The 14,958-nt window shown below is 50.7% G+C and overlaps 2 protein-coding genes across 2 annotated transcripts; both read left to right on the top strand.

Moving 5' to 3' along the window:
- Window positions 1-1,267: 1,267 nt before the first annotated feature.
- On the top strand, window positions 1,268-2,176 carry LOC123141879 (auxin-induced protein 15A). Its single transcript, XM_044560948.1, has one exon. It carries the CDS (start codon window positions 1,395-1,397, stop codon window positions 1,746-1,748), a length of 354 nt encoding a protein of 117 aa, XP_044416883.1. The 5' UTR covers window positions 1,268-1,394; the 3' UTR covers window positions 1,749-2,176.
- Window positions 2,177-11,044: 8,868 nt separating this feature from the next.
- LOC123141878 (auxin-responsive protein SAUR32) lies at window positions 11,045-11,895 on the top strand. The gene has a single exon (XM_044560947.1). It carries the CDS (start codon window positions 11,202-11,204, stop codon window positions 11,544-11,546), a length of 345 nt encoding a protein of 114 aa, XP_044416882.1. The 5' UTR covers window positions 11,045-11,201; the 3' UTR covers window positions 11,547-11,895.
- Window positions 11,896-14,958: the final 3,063 nt, after the last annotated feature.

The raw sequence follows: 14,958 nt of genomic DNA, 5'->3' as shown, positions 1-14,958 counted from the left end.
TAACAACATACGTTGTTCCCTTTGTCATCGGTATGTTACTTGCCTGAGATTCGATCGTCGGTATCTCGATACCTAGTTCAATCTCGTTACCGGCAAGTCTCTTTACTCGTTCCGTAATACATAATCCCGCAACTAACTCATTAGTCACAATGCTTGCAAGGCTTATAGTGATGTGCATTACTGAGTGGGCCCAGAAATACCTCTCCGACAATCGGAGTGACAAATCCTAATCTCGAAATACGCCAACCCAACAAGTACCTTTGGAGACACCTGTAGAGCACCTTTATAATCACCCATTTACGTTGTGACGTTTGGTAGCACACAAAGTGTTCCTCCGGTAAACGGGAGTTGCATAATCTCATAGTCATAGGAACATGTATAAGTCATGAAGAAAGCAATAGCAACATACTAAACGATCGAGTGCTAAGCTAACGGAATGGGTCAAGTCAATCACGTCATTCTCCTAATGAGGTGATCTCGTTAATCAAATGACAACTTATGTCTATGGCTAGGAAACATAACCATCTTTGATTAACGAGCTAGTCAAGTAGAGGCATACTAGTGACACTCTGTTTGTCTATATATTCACACATGTATTATGTTTCCGGTTAATACAATTCTAGCATGAATAATAAACATTTATCATGATACAAGGAAATAAAAAATACTTTATTATTGCCTCTAGGGCATATTTCCTTCAGATCCGCCTTGATCAGTTTTGTGTCTTTGACCGCTACTGCCGCACGAAAGACGGCAAGGCATCTGTTGATGAACTTGTCGTATCATTCGTAGCTAGTAGAGCATGTCAATTTTTGTTAGTCCGATGGCGTGTATGAACTACATTTGTAATTTAACACTGCATGAAAATAGTATGGATTTGATGATTTGATTCGATGGATCAAATTATGGACCCGAACTTTGAATGCTAGCCCGGCCACTATCAGTGGCCCCGGATTAGTCAACTCCGGTTGTAGTAGATGCTCTGACGCACACGCGACGATCGCCCAGTACGGCCAGCGACCCTGACGCCGTAACCCGATCATTCCGGCTGGCCGCCGTGTCGGCCACGCAGGATATCTATCACCCGCCGCCCCGGCACGACACGAAAGCCCCGAGGCCGGGTTCCGTAGCAAAGGACGTCGTATGTACAGGCAGCGGTGCCACGCACCGACGGCTAATGTAATCTAACCTCCTCCCGGCCCGCACGAGCCGTGCAAGTCCTATAAAAACCACCGCGAGTGCCGCGAAGCACACCGCACCACACACCTCTCGCTCGGCTCTTTGGCTCTAGCTAGCTTTGCTATCGAGCAGTAACTTCGCGGCAGCAGCAGCGCCGGCAGCCACGGCGAGAGCTCGGCTGCAGTTTGACCGCCGGCGATGGAGCTGCCATCATCATGCAAGGGGACCAGGCGGAGAAGAGGGGGAAGGTGAAGAAGGGGTGGCTGGCGGTGTGGGTCGGCCAGGACCAGGCGGAGGCGGACGGGTTCCGGCGGTTCGTCATCCCCATCGCCTACCTCTACCACCCGCAGTTCCAGCGGCTGCTGGAGGCGGCCCGGGACACGTATGGCTACAGCTCGGCCGGCCCGCTCTGGCTGCCCTGCTCCGTCGACGACTTCCTCCGCCTGCGCGCGCTCGTCGACCGGGAGACGGCGCACTCGTCCTCGCACCGCGTGCACGTGCACGCCGGCGGACACATGCAGCACGGCCACTCCTTCGCCCCGTGCACCCGCGCCAAAGTCACCTCCTGATCTCGAGTTCTCAACCCACATCGACCATCGAGCCCGGGCCCGCCGGCTTTCGTCTGTTGAGCAGCGAGACTCCGAGAGCGCGCGAGCGGCGGGAGTTCATCTTTCTGCCGGAGACGACGCACATGTATACGTATTTCCTCCATTCCGAATTACTTGTCGCAGATATGGATGTATCTAGATGTATTTTAGTTCTAAATACATCCATTTCTGTGACGAGTAATTTGGAACGGAGGGAGTAGTACATAGAGAGGGAGAGAGATTCCAGATACAGAGACGCATGAGAGGCAGCAGTTGGTGATTAGTCCGTTACTGGCCGGTGAGAGCTGGCATAGCACAGGCCAAGATTGGAATTGCCATTTTTGTGTTGATTTGACATCAGGTGGTCGTCTGCTGAAACCAATATGCTTTTAGATTTTATTTTTCTACTAGGACTGACATGATTTATGCTGTCAAGCAAGACAAGAGCAAGGGGAAGTTAACTAGTGAGCTAACAAGCCTGCCGTGTTTGTCATATGTTTAAGTTATGTGTTGGGATCCAGATGTTTTGGTCAGAGACAGGTGCTTTACGCTTGCTGTCCAGATTTGTAACTTTACTTTGGTCATCTGTGCTGGGTGGTGTTGCAAGCTACAGTGGCAATGCAAAAAATATTTGTTCAGTTTTGTAATGGTAATTGGTGCCATTAGTTGTGCTTAATAGAAACAGGATTGTTAAGTTTCAGTCAACGATCTAAGTCTCAGCCGATGTTATATTCGTGGGATGTTACGTTAAGATTCGTGCAATTTTTTTAGTTTTTTTATTTCTTTCTTACATGTTACGCTATCGCATAGATTTGGTTAAGTCTCAGTCGACTAAGACCTACCCACATCCTAATAGAAAAGGTAGAGGTCTCGCATCTGAGTCCACAGGAAACACAGCCCGCTCCTAACCCTAGTCGCCGCCGCTCGTAATCTCGCCGCTGCCGAGGGCTGATGGCGGCGGCGAGGCCTTCCTCCATGGCGTTTCTAGGGCATGGCCACGGTGGAGTCTCGCGTGGTTGCCCCGGCCTGTTCCCGCGCTTTCATTCCCTACCACATCGGCGAGATGTTCTGCTGCGGGTGGCTCGGTCCGGTTGCACGTCTCGGTGCTCCTCCGACCGCGGTCATTGTCCTTCCTAATAGCTCCTCTCCTGGTCCAAAGAAGTAATAATATTCTTTCTTCTCCTACTATTCGCCTTAGCTTGATATAATATCCAGTGTTAGAGTCCCCTTATTTAATTTCTTTCTCCTTGCGTCTTTGCAACCATTTGAACTCTTTCTAAAAGTGTTTATTAATAGCATGAAGCCTGTACCAAGCAGTAACATTTTTATCCCACCATCTTAATTTTCTCCTAACCATTCTCAATTTCTACTGCCAAATCACAATGTTGGACTAGAATATCTAGCATTCCAAGATTTCACCACTACAACATTTAAATCCTCTATTAGTGCACAAGAATTATCATATCTACCTAGAGTGGGTTTATGATTTGTTCTCCAGTATCCAATATTAAAGGGGTATGATCATATATCTCTCTTTCCAATGAAGTAACCATTGACAAAGGGTATTTCTCTTCCCAATCTGAGCAAATTAAAATTATGTTCAATTTCTCAAATGTTGGATCATCTAAATTATTACCCAGATATAATTCTAATCGGCCAGTGGTAACTCACTAGGTCTAGCATGCTCAATTATAGCATTAAAAACTAAACTCCAGTGACCAGGTGTGTTCGGCTTATTCTTCTCAGAGCTCTTCCTAATAATATTGAAATCATTCCGTATCATACAACGTAAAGTATTTCTCTGGTATATTCTAGATAGTTCAACTAGAAATTCAAATTTCTCTCGGGTTGAGCAGCTCCGTACACAGTAACTAAATTCCAAGTCAGATCTACTTTTTTCTTTTTCATACGCTAGCATTATGACAGAATAATGCTCATGTTTAGAATCCAAAACCTTCAAAGAATCCTCATTAACTCCAACCAAAATACCTCCAGATTTCCCCCCAGTAGGAGTCCAATGCCATTAAAAGAAAAAGTCCTCCACATAAGGAGTGAAATTCACTCTTAGAGAAGTGCCCCTTCATGGTTTACTGAATACCCAGGAAATCTAGAGATTGAGCCAATACACACACTCTAATAAACCTTTTTTAAATTTCTCCAGCAATCCCTCTGGCATTCCAGAAAAATCCTTTCAGGTATGTCGTCTTCCAGCCTGACAAATTCTTAGAGGAGAAAACATGTTTGAATTTATCGAAGTATTTCTCCTCCAAAGCAATGTGAGAATTGTCTCCATCAGAACAGAGGTCATTTAAGTCAGCATCTCCAATGTCAATAGGACCTGGAGGGCTCATATGAAGATCATCTTTAGCAATAATATCTTTACTAGAAAGCATATCCAATCTAGCCAACTCTATTTTTCCCATTATCTCTATGTTATGCCCAATCAATCCATGGTGCAACCCAAATAAATCACAATGCATGAATACACGTCAAAAAGAGAAGGGTTATTCATGTCTAGAAGATTAGGAATAGAAGCATTACTGTAGTTGTCTTTTGTTGCTCCCTCTCTTTAGCCATGTCCTCCACTCTAACATCTTTGTCTTAAACCTAGGGCATCTTTTAGGAGGAAGTTATTTTCCATCCTTACCAACCTCCCCATCTTGACTACTGAAATCAGCAATACCTGGAATTTTCTCGATCACTTTTCCAAAAGACTCCCGTGAAGGAACAACCTCTGTCTCACTAGTAGTGTAATCTACAGGCTCCAAATAGTTACTCATTTTGCCAGCCCCATCGCTCGTAGGAACAAACACTTTTTTGTAGGTGTGTTTTTCAGACGTTTTCGTAGCTTAAACACGATTCTAAAACAGGCAGGTGCTTCCTGTCCTTGCTGTATGCGGACAAGTCGCAAGAAACAATGGTCAAACAGAACACATGTCCAGTTCACCAGAGGAGAGGGAAAGCATGGCACGTGTTTAAGCTACTGCATAAGAAAACCGAGTCGAACTAAATCACGACGAGCCACATTCGGCTTTCTTGTAGAAAGACAAAATCACGGTATGGTTTCTCTTCTTTCTCAGCCTGCATGCGCAGGCAGAGGCGCAGACGCCGGTTCGACCCGAGCCAGCCACGTACGCACGCACGCACGCGGGGCATTGAAAACAAAGAAAGAAACACATGCGCCAGCCGTAGAAGCTTCCATGGCATGTCTGGTCTGTCAGGCCGGTGAGCGTGCGAGCAAAGCGTCCCCGGCTCGACCGACCGAAAGATCTCTCATCCCTGCTCCGTACCACGACGGGAAAGAGAAAGAGAAAGGCGAGGCATAATCGCGCTGCCCGCCACTGTCGCGGTGTCCCTTATCACAGTATATCGCATGTCGCGAGAGGGGACTTTTCCGGACGTGGCCTTGACTTTTCTTTTTCCGGGAGATTCGGCGGCCGATTCGGCTTCGGCTTTTCCTTTGGTTGGCGGCACGTACTACGACCTTGGCACGCCCGGCCCCAACTTGCACATACGATCGGCATGCCGTCTCGTCCGTGGGACCAGCGCGTGAGCAGTGACGCCCACCGATGGCGAGGCTTTTGGAAGGAATATTTGCCGGTGACCAGCGATGATGATACGGAGGATTGATGATGGTGGCTTTGGATGTGGGCAGGGCGACGTTCGTTGCGTGCCCCCCGTGGCTCCGTTGCTCTCAGCGCCAAGCGGCCGGGATAGATACATAGCTATAGAGCACGTACCCCCGGTCGAATCCCTCCTACACCACACCCCTGTTCATCATGGCACCATCGACCAGGATTCCATGAACATTGCTTCTTGATCGTTCGCGGCCACGCAACACCTTTCTACGCACTGTATGCACGAGAGCAACCGCCAGTGGTCGAGCCATGGTGGTACATATCCTTTGGAAGAACGCTCGTGGTAGCAGCTTATCTCCGCTGCAGGAGGCTGTTTCGTGTCCAGGCGGGCCGGGCCATGGCAAATGGTCATGTCGGTCGTGCCTGTGGCTGTGAGGCCATGATGCAGTCTAGTACTCCCTCCGTTCGAAATTACTTGTCACAAAAAATGAATGTATCTACAACTAAAGTACATTTAGATACATTCATTTCTTAGACGAGTAATTCCGAACGGAGGGATAGTATGAACACACGTATTTCTCCCGGTTATTCCGATGGGGTAATGATCGGACCGGTCGGTAACGTTCTTGGCCGAAGATCGGCGACGGCGACACGGGTAGTCCCATCGCTTGTCGTAGGTTCACAACTTAGTGGCCGGATCGACACGGTTTGTTCAATCAGTTGATCAAAGACGAGACGGATGGGACGGGGGCCGTGCTCCGCCGGGCAATGAGCACCGAGCCTGTGGCGACATTCTTGATTTGCTGACGCATGCACTGAATGGACTGCCGCCTGCTTACCGGCCTTGCAGATTATTGCATGGAACTGAATTACTGCTTTGCTCGCACGGCACCTCCAGCTTCTGCATGCATGCATGTGTTAGCTTATCCATCTCGTCATTGTCACGCACGCAAGTTCATGGATGGATTTGCTAGCTGCTCCAATGGCCAATCAGGCGAGCGGATCGATGGTGTGGTCTCTTGTAGGTGAAGAACTAGAATGACTCGGATTAGAAAAGAGGAGTACCAAGTTGATTGATCGGTCGTGCGACGTCGCCTCCCGCTTTCTATCGTGGCGGTCGAGCTCATGGATGGATCGCTTTTCACCCGGGCCGAGAGCGAAACAAGTGCCAAAGCAGAGTGTCGATCACTTCGTAATTATATAAACAAACTCAAAGTTATCACGCGCAAACTGAAGACCTAACTAAAGTACGGTACGTTCACTTCATCACTTGGGCACCACCACCCAGAATAAGCCAGTGGAGAAGTACGTAGTACGTCCCGTGCAAACTTTTCCCGGCTAGCTACTCACGAAGAGCCGACGTAATATCAATGCGAGAACACACAAGATGGGCCTACGGCCTACGGTATCGTTTGCCATGCCGCGGCAGCTGCAGTGGGATACAGTGTAGTAGTGCCATACTCCCACTCACCAGCCGCACAAGCAAAGCAGCAAGCATATATCCGGTTTGCTTTGCCCGACGCGTGCATCGCACCATGCATGCATGCAAATGTCCATGCCGGCATGCTCCCGGCGCGGGCTCGAGGACACTAGGAGAGCAATCCACCGTACGTACGGGGCCGGGCGCGCACTACCGACTGATCCAGCGTTTTCACCGGTCGAAGCGGGAGAGAATGAGAGCGAAACTGGCAAAGCCGCGCGGCCGTGTAGACCCCTCGGCCGGCGAGGAAGCGAGCCGCGCGCGCGCACTGAGCGCAGCCAGTACGCGGCCGGCGTCTCGATGGCTGTCACGGGCGCGACCACGCGAGGGTTACCGCGATGTCGGCGCACGCACGCACCGCGTACATCTATCACCGTCCATGGTGCCGTGGCAGCGCCAACGCCCGCGCCTGGCTGGATTATCCAGTCGTATCGTGGTAAGTAGTAACACGCATGGATGATGTGGATCATGGATGGACGTCTGCCGGGACCCGGCGAGTTGCATGCGCTGGGGCGTGGAATCACGTACGCAACCGTCCGGCCCGGCCGAGTGCGGCAGGCCCTAGCCTGGGCCGTGTGGTCGTGGCCGTTCGAACGTACGACGGCCGGTTTAGTTTGATTTCGTCTCCTATGATCAGGTGGGCAGACAGCTGGGTGGGTGCGAGGAGGGGAAGTGGTAACGAATCCTCCTATATCACTGGAAGCTGGGAGCCTGAGATTTGGCTGGGTTAAAGTTCGTTTATCTGACTCTCGAAAAAAAAAAGTTCGTTTATCTATGCATTCATACTTTGTGTTTTCTCCGAAACACGGTACAAACGCTAACGACCACATACACACACTCACCCCTATGAATACATTTGAACGACTAAACCAACAGATTTTTTTTTTTAAACGGAGGAATTTTTTTTCCTCTTCAATTAAATAAGGAAGAGTAGAGTTTAGAGTTTTACAACACACTCACAAATAAACGGCATGACAATTACTCGTACAATATGATGTTCCCTAGCTTTCTTGCGCCAGCAGTAACCCAAAGTTTAGCATCTTCTAAAATGTTGGTTAGGAGGACCGGCAGTGGTGCGCTTTTTCGACGGAAAACGCAGGCGTTTCTCTCATTCCAAATGATCCAAGAAACGAGCATGGTGAGGGAAGCCATTGCGTGGCGGTGAGGGTTGCGGTCGTAGGTTCTTTTTTGCCACCACTCAGGGACGGTTACTTCTAACTGCCAATCGGAGGTGTCCATGTGTGTGAGCCCAAGCTTCTCGATGATTGATCTCCAGAGCCTAAGTGTGTAGCGACACTTGACAAAGAGGTGTATCCCCGTTTCTTGTTCTCTTCTGCAAAGCGGGCAAGGGCCACAGTTTGGCCAACCACGCTTCTCCAAACGATCGGCAGTCCAATCCTACCTTGCAAAGCCAACCAAGCAAAGAATTTAATCTTTGGAGGTGCCCAAGCCTTCCACACCATGCGGTCCATGGGGGACAGAGTCAGGCCTAGAAATTGCGCTTTGTAGGCGGTGCTCGCCGTGTAGATCCCATTGTTCGCATGCTTCCAAATAATGTCGTCTTCGGCTTGCTCATCGAGGTGGAAGTCATGCGGAGTGGGACACGACCTTCAACACACATGTGTTGCATGCCTTATCATCTTCCCTCTCCGACCACTGCCCTCTTATGCTTGTGGTATAGAGCACTCTATACCGATGAAAGAATAGATAAATGAATCCAAAAAATATATGAGCACCTGTTTCAAGTCTAGAGCTTGAATCAGGATGCGCTAGTTTTACCGCAAAGAACCTAACCATTTACACTATGCTCAGCTTGTATGTCGTGGTTAATTAGAACTTAGAAGGCTCAACACCAACCTTAACTAGCGTCTTCATGTGTAAGAATATTTTATCGTCTATCAAAGATAACTCACGGACCTTGGTGACGAAGTGTTGGATATTATAAACAATTTTGTAGTAACAGTAAAGTGGAACCGAAACTTGTCGTGATGTAATACGAAGTTCCGGGAGCATAAGTGAAGATGGCCCTTGTGGATTTACAGCAGACTTCACATCAATGCTTAATTATATCGCAAAGCTGCTTTGAAGGTTGCATATAAGATACTTCATAAAAAAGTTATATAAGATATGTTGTCCGGGAACATATCCTTATCTCAAATTACCCTCCCGTGTCGCTTTTGGAGATGACGGGGACGACCCTTCCCTGCGGCCGCAAGCTCCCTCCTTCCTCTCTCACCGCAATCAGAGGGCGCGGCCAGGAAAAGCCTGTCCGGCATTAACGGCGGTGGGGCGCTTCGCCTCCTCGTTTAGGGGTGCCAGTACGTGGTGGCACTGTTGGGCTGGGGCGGCGCCTTGGTGAGGGGCATGGTGGCAGCTTCCTGCCACGACGGCCCTTGTCCCCGGGCGCGCCGATCTCAGGAAGATGGCGAGACAGTGGCCCTTGACAAGTTATGGTGGTGACGGCGGTTCGTGTGAGAGGTTCGGTTGTGGCCGTGGTCGACGCGGTCGAAGCTGCTAGGTGGCCGGAGTTGCTGGTCTTTAGAAAGCTCCCCGTTAAGATCTGGCCAGAGGCCATATCTAACGGGGCGCTGGCTGCTGCTCCCTTCGGATGTGCTACCTGGAGAGGTGTCTGGCCCTCAACACCCATCAATGCATGGTATTCTTCAACTAATCGTTACTCTCAGCGCAAGGGAGAGGTTCGGAGATGGATATCGAGGCGGCGACCTTAGGTGGTGGGCTTTTCGGTTGGCTCTGCGGCGGGCCTCTAGTGGCGGCGGTGGGTGGCTCTGGCATCTGCTTTGCTGTGGAATGGGTGGTGCCCAGAGCTAGTTCTGGAGGTGTCGGCTTCATCGTAGCGCCTGACTTTTTCGTCGTTGTTACTCGAGAAGTGATACGTCCCAAACGTGTCTATAATTTTTGATATTTCATGCTACTATATTAACATATATACATAGATTGGACATATTTTATCATTGGACTAACCTATCGATTCAGTTCCCATGGTCAATTCCTATTTTCTGCTGTTTTTGGAATCTCAGGAAATCGCCATATAAAATGTTTACAAAAAAAGAGGTGTTTTCTCACCGAAAAGAAGACCAATAGACTAAGGCACAACATCTGGTGGGCTCCTCGGTGCCTAGACCTCCTACCCCTCTAGACCTCCGTCTTACAAGGGCGCCTAGTGGGGATGGGTGGTACGGCATGTGGGGATCCTAGGCCACCTCCGGTGCCCAATTAGTTATATGTACCCCGGATATACCCCCAAAATCCTACCTCAAATTATTACAGATTTTTCACGTTGTCGCCATTCTCTGTTCTAATGCGATTTTTTTTTAGCCCTGATCTGGCCCTCTTTTTTACACAACTAGTTCCCATCCTCTTTTTTTTAAGTAGTAAGTAGAAACAAGCTACGTTTTACACATGTAGCATGTCTGCACCCCAAGATGAAATACAGCCCACGAGAGAGAAACCATGTTTGAGACAACAGCTAGTAGAAGGGCCCCACCAAAGAAAGAAACCTTGCCTAAACCTAGTTCCCAAATCCGAACAGGAACTTAATCCAGAGGGTGGCTCCAACAGATACAATCCAACAGTTGGGCGATGAGCAAAGCCAGACTAAAGTCCGGCCAATTTAATTGTCCTCATGCATCAACATCTCCTGTGGCCGTGGGGCAGCAGTCACGTACAGCAAACATGTCAATTTTTTCGCTTGCACAGCTCAAGAAAACAATTCCACCTGCCACGGCCGCCGTCGTGGGCCAGGCGCGCCACGACCAAAGGACGACGTACGTACGACCTGTGCACCACCCGCCGGTCGGGCCCGGCGACAGCGTGCCCCTCCTTCTCCGTTGCCATCTCTCCGTCCGTCCAAACCACATCGCACCTTCCACTAGCGCGCATGGCTCCACCGCCAACCTACCCATCCCCCTCACCGCAACTGAGGCCTGACGCGCACGCGACGGTCGACTTGTACGGCCAGCGACCCCGACGCCGTAACCCGATTATTCCGACGGGCCGCCGTGTCAGCCACGCACACGATCCATCACCCGCGCGCCGTCCCGACCCGACACGGAAGCCCCGACGCCGGACCGTAGCAAAGGACGCCGTACGTACAGGCAGCGCACGGGTGCGCTACGCACCGCCGGCTAATCTAATCTAATCTTCCAATCTCCTCCCGGCCGCACGAGCCGTGCAAGTCCTATAAAAAGCACCGCGAGTGCCGCGAACCACACCGCACCACACACACAAACACACACATCTGGATTGGCTCCTTGGCCTGCAATAGAGCAGTGACCTCTTAGCACCTGCCACCAGCGGCGCCAGCGACGGCGAGAGGGCGGCTGCAGTTGGACCGCCGGAGAGCGAGCTGCCACCATCATGCAAGGGGACCAGGCGGAGAAGAAGGGGAAGGTGAAGAAGGGGTGGCTGGCGGTGCGGGTCGGCCAGGCCCAGGCGGAGCAGCAGGGCGACGGCTTCCGGCGGTTCGTCATCCCCATCGCCTACCTCTACCATCCGCTCTTCCAGCGGCTGCTGGAGGCGGCCCGGGACACGTACGGCTACAACTCGGCCGGCCCGCTCTGGCTGCCCTGCTCCGTCGACGAGTTCCTCCGCCTCCGCGCGCTCGTCGACCGGGAGACGGCGCACTCGCACTCCTCGTCGCACCGCGTGCACGCCGGCGGCCACCAGCAGCAGGCCTACTCCCGCGCCAAAATCACGTCCTGATCGACCATCGAGCCCCGGCCCGCCGGCTTTCGTCTGTTGAGCACTGGAGCGCGCGAGCGGGAGGAGTTCATCTTTCTGCCGCCTGCCGGAGATGACAGACACACAATCGTACATAGAGAGGGAGAGAGATACCAGATACGCAGACGCATGAGAGGCAGTCAGTAGGTGATTAGTCCTTACCGGCCGGTGACAGCAGGTATAGCACAGGCCAAGATTTGATTGGTCATTTTTGTATTGATTGGTATCAGGTGGCCTTGGTATCAGGTGGCCTGATGAAACCAGTAGGCTTTTGGATGTGTTTTTTCTACGATTAAAATGGTTTATGTTGTAAGATAATATCAAAGGGGAAGTTAGGGCATCTCCAACGCCGATCTCCAAACCGGAGACAACATCTGTCTATGGATCGGAGAAAATCAATCCGCCGACACGGATGCAGGAGCCGATCATCCGACTGTAGTTGTATATATTTCAAACCGGATTTCAATTAATCAGACGATTTTCATCAAACACGACAAAATTCCTCAAAATTCGGATAGAAAATATACAAATCATCCATAAATAGCATGATGTGTCTACTACAATAATAGTTCAACTCAACGAGATTAACCGGATGTTCAATAAATTTTTCATGATCTGATTATGTTATCCCACACACACTACACCTTGAGCTTCATTCAACAATGTATGTGCATGAATGGTCTGCCTTGTGACCTGTACTACGTTGCAGGCTAGACAATGTGTAGAGAACCAATGAGTGAAGGAATTAATCAATCAATATGTACATTAGGAAGAGGCAAAAATTATGATCTTCATGGTTGCCATGCGCAATGGCCACATTGCCTCCATAATACTTCATGACGGAGTTCTCGATGGTGTACTATCAATACACTAAGGACTTGACATTGCACTTATAGATGATGTGCATGTTATAGGACACAGTGTGCTTTCGCGCATGAAACAAACCATGCACGCGCTGCTAAAAAAACACTCTTCGGCTCCTGCCTACAAAGTCCGCAGATACGGCCAACCACACATCGCATAACAACTTACCCCCCTTCACTGAGTACCCCGCAATCCTTCGTACTTAAAAAACGACATGAATTTGAAAAATAAGCTCAATACTATTTGACCGAACACCTGCCCATTGTGGTGTCCACCATGGACGGTGTCAATAGGGGGGCGGAGAGTACGTGGGCCGCGGACGTATCCTAGTGTGGTGTCTGCCATTTCAAAAAGAAAGGCATGTTTATTGTAAAAAAAATCCAGACTTTTATTATTATTATTATTATTCCCATATAAGATGTATATACACCAGGAATCGAAGGGTATTTCCCCACTAGTGATGCTATTCTTACATACAAGTCTTACGCACGAATAGGATTTCTGAAGAAAGAGATCACGCGTTACTATCATCTTTTTCCTCCTCCATAAGAAAAGCACCTTCTCCTCCCATCGATGCCGCCACCGGTCCGCCCCATCTCTGATGGCCACTGGGCCATGGAGGTGCGGAGGATCTCGGCCCCCGCCGGTGGGAGGTACTCCATTCTTGTTCTTGTTAGATTCACCTTTTTGGTTGGGGTTGTATGACGACGACGTGTCCTTTGGTAGGAATAATGTCTCCCACGTTCTATTCATATCTCGATGGTGCGGCTGGTATCGTCGGAGGACGTGTGGAGGTGTTTCTCCGTTGGATCTCGCGGGATTCGGTCGGTGCTAGTTTTTGATGGATCTGTTTAGATCTGATCTTCGTTTGAGTGTTTACAGGTTTGATCCTTCTGATCGACAACTTTTCTCATCAGCGATGGTTGATGCGCTGGCTCTATGGGGCCTTAGCACGACGACTTCCCGACTGTCGACTACAATAAGGTTTGCCCGGCTCGAGTCATGGAGGGCGATGACAGCTGCGCGCCTTCGGCTCGCTCCAGTGCTTGTAGACGTCGCAAGTTTGTCCACGACATGGTTGTAATTTGTATTACCTCTATTTATTTTATTATCGTGATTGAAGATGAATAGATTGAAAGTAAAAAAAAATCTGAAGAAAGAAACACACGCATCGGCAGTAGAAGCTTCCATGAGTGGTAGGTCGGTTGGTCAGGCCGGCGACCGTGCAAGAAAAGCGTCCCCAGCTCCACCGAAAGCCACTGCTGCTACAGTATCCCACACACTCACTAGTTAGCCAGTAGCGTCCGTCATCCATCTCTCCTCCGTACGACGGCCGGGGAAAAGAAAATGCATCGGCATTCGTGGCGCTGCCCGCCATTGTGTCGGTGTCCCTTATCATGGCCATGGCATATCGCGAGAGCCTTTTTCCAGACGCGGCTGAGCTTGACTTGCTTTTTCCGGGAGATTTGGCGGCCGATTCGCCCGACCCGGGGCACTGCCGCCCGGCCCTCCGGAGCCTCTTCCTCCTCGGCTTTTCCTTTGCTTGGCGGCACGTAGTACGACCCGGCCCCCCAACTTGCTGCAGTGCACCGTGTTTGCTTGGCATCTCATCTCGGCCACGCGTGGCCGCCACTGGAGGCAAGTCAGTCAACCGCGAATCAAAGCAGAGGACGATCGGCTTCCCGTCTCGTCCATGGGGCCAGCGAGTGAACAGTGACGGCCACCAATGGCGAAGCTTTTGGAAGGAATATTTGCCGGTGAGGCTTTCGAATTTCGATGGACGTCTCTGTCGCTCTCAGCGCCAAAGCGCCAAGCGGCCCGTACTACTACCATCATGGCATCATCGACCCCGATTCCGCGAACATTGCTTCTTGATCGTTCGCGGCCACGCAACACCTTTCTACGTACTGTATGCACGAGACCAACCGCGCGCGACGGGTCGAGCTGTGGTACAGAAGTGCACGCAGTTTTGTGTCCAAATACGCCATGGTAAATGGTTGTGTCGCCTGTGAGGCCGTGAGGCAGCCTAGCAGTATGAACACATTCTAGTCCCGGTGATTCCGAGGGCGTGATGACCCGACCGGTCGGTAACGTTTCTGGCCGAAGATCGGCGACGGCGACACGGCCGGGGAGTCCCATCACTAGCTTGTCCGTAGGTTCAGTACCTAGTTGGTGGCCGGATCGGCGCGGTTTGTGTTCCATCGTCTAGCTCAGTCGAGAGACGACGGACGGGACGTGTGCCGTGCTCCGCCGGGCAGCGCGCACAAGCAGTCAAGCACAAACTTCTGGTGCCATTCTTGATTTGCTGACGCACTGCATGGACTTCAGGCGCCTGCTCCATTTCTACCGGGTTTGCACACAGCATGGCACGGAGTTACGTGCTGCTTTGCTCAGACGGCACCTGCAGCTTCTGCATGCACGCGCTATCTCGTCATCGTCGTGCTGCCACATTATGGTCGCCGGCGGATGTGATCACGCACGCAAGTTCATCGATCCATTTGCTAGCTGCGCCAATGGCCAATCAGGCGAG

Source organism: Triticum aestivum, chromosome 6D (genome assembly GCF_018294505.1).
Source record: "Triticum aestivum cultivar Chinese Spring chromosome 6D, IWGSC CS RefSeq v2.1, whole genome shotgun sequence".
NCBI lineage: Eukaryota > Viridiplantae > Streptophyta > Magnoliopsida > Poales > Poaceae > Triticum > Triticum aestivum.
This window is presented reverse-complemented; position numbering and strand designations above follow the sequence as displayed.

What these genes read in the sequence shown, in the direction of transcription:
- LOC123141879 (XM_044560948.1), top strand. Translation starts at nt 1,395, where the DNA reads ATGCAAGGGGACCAGGCGGAGAAGAGGGGGAAGGTGAAGAAGGGGTGG.
- LOC123141878 (XM_044560947.1), top strand. Translation starts at nt 11,202, where the DNA reads ATGCAAGGGGACCAGGCGGAGAAGAAGGGGAAGGTGAAGAAGGGGTGG.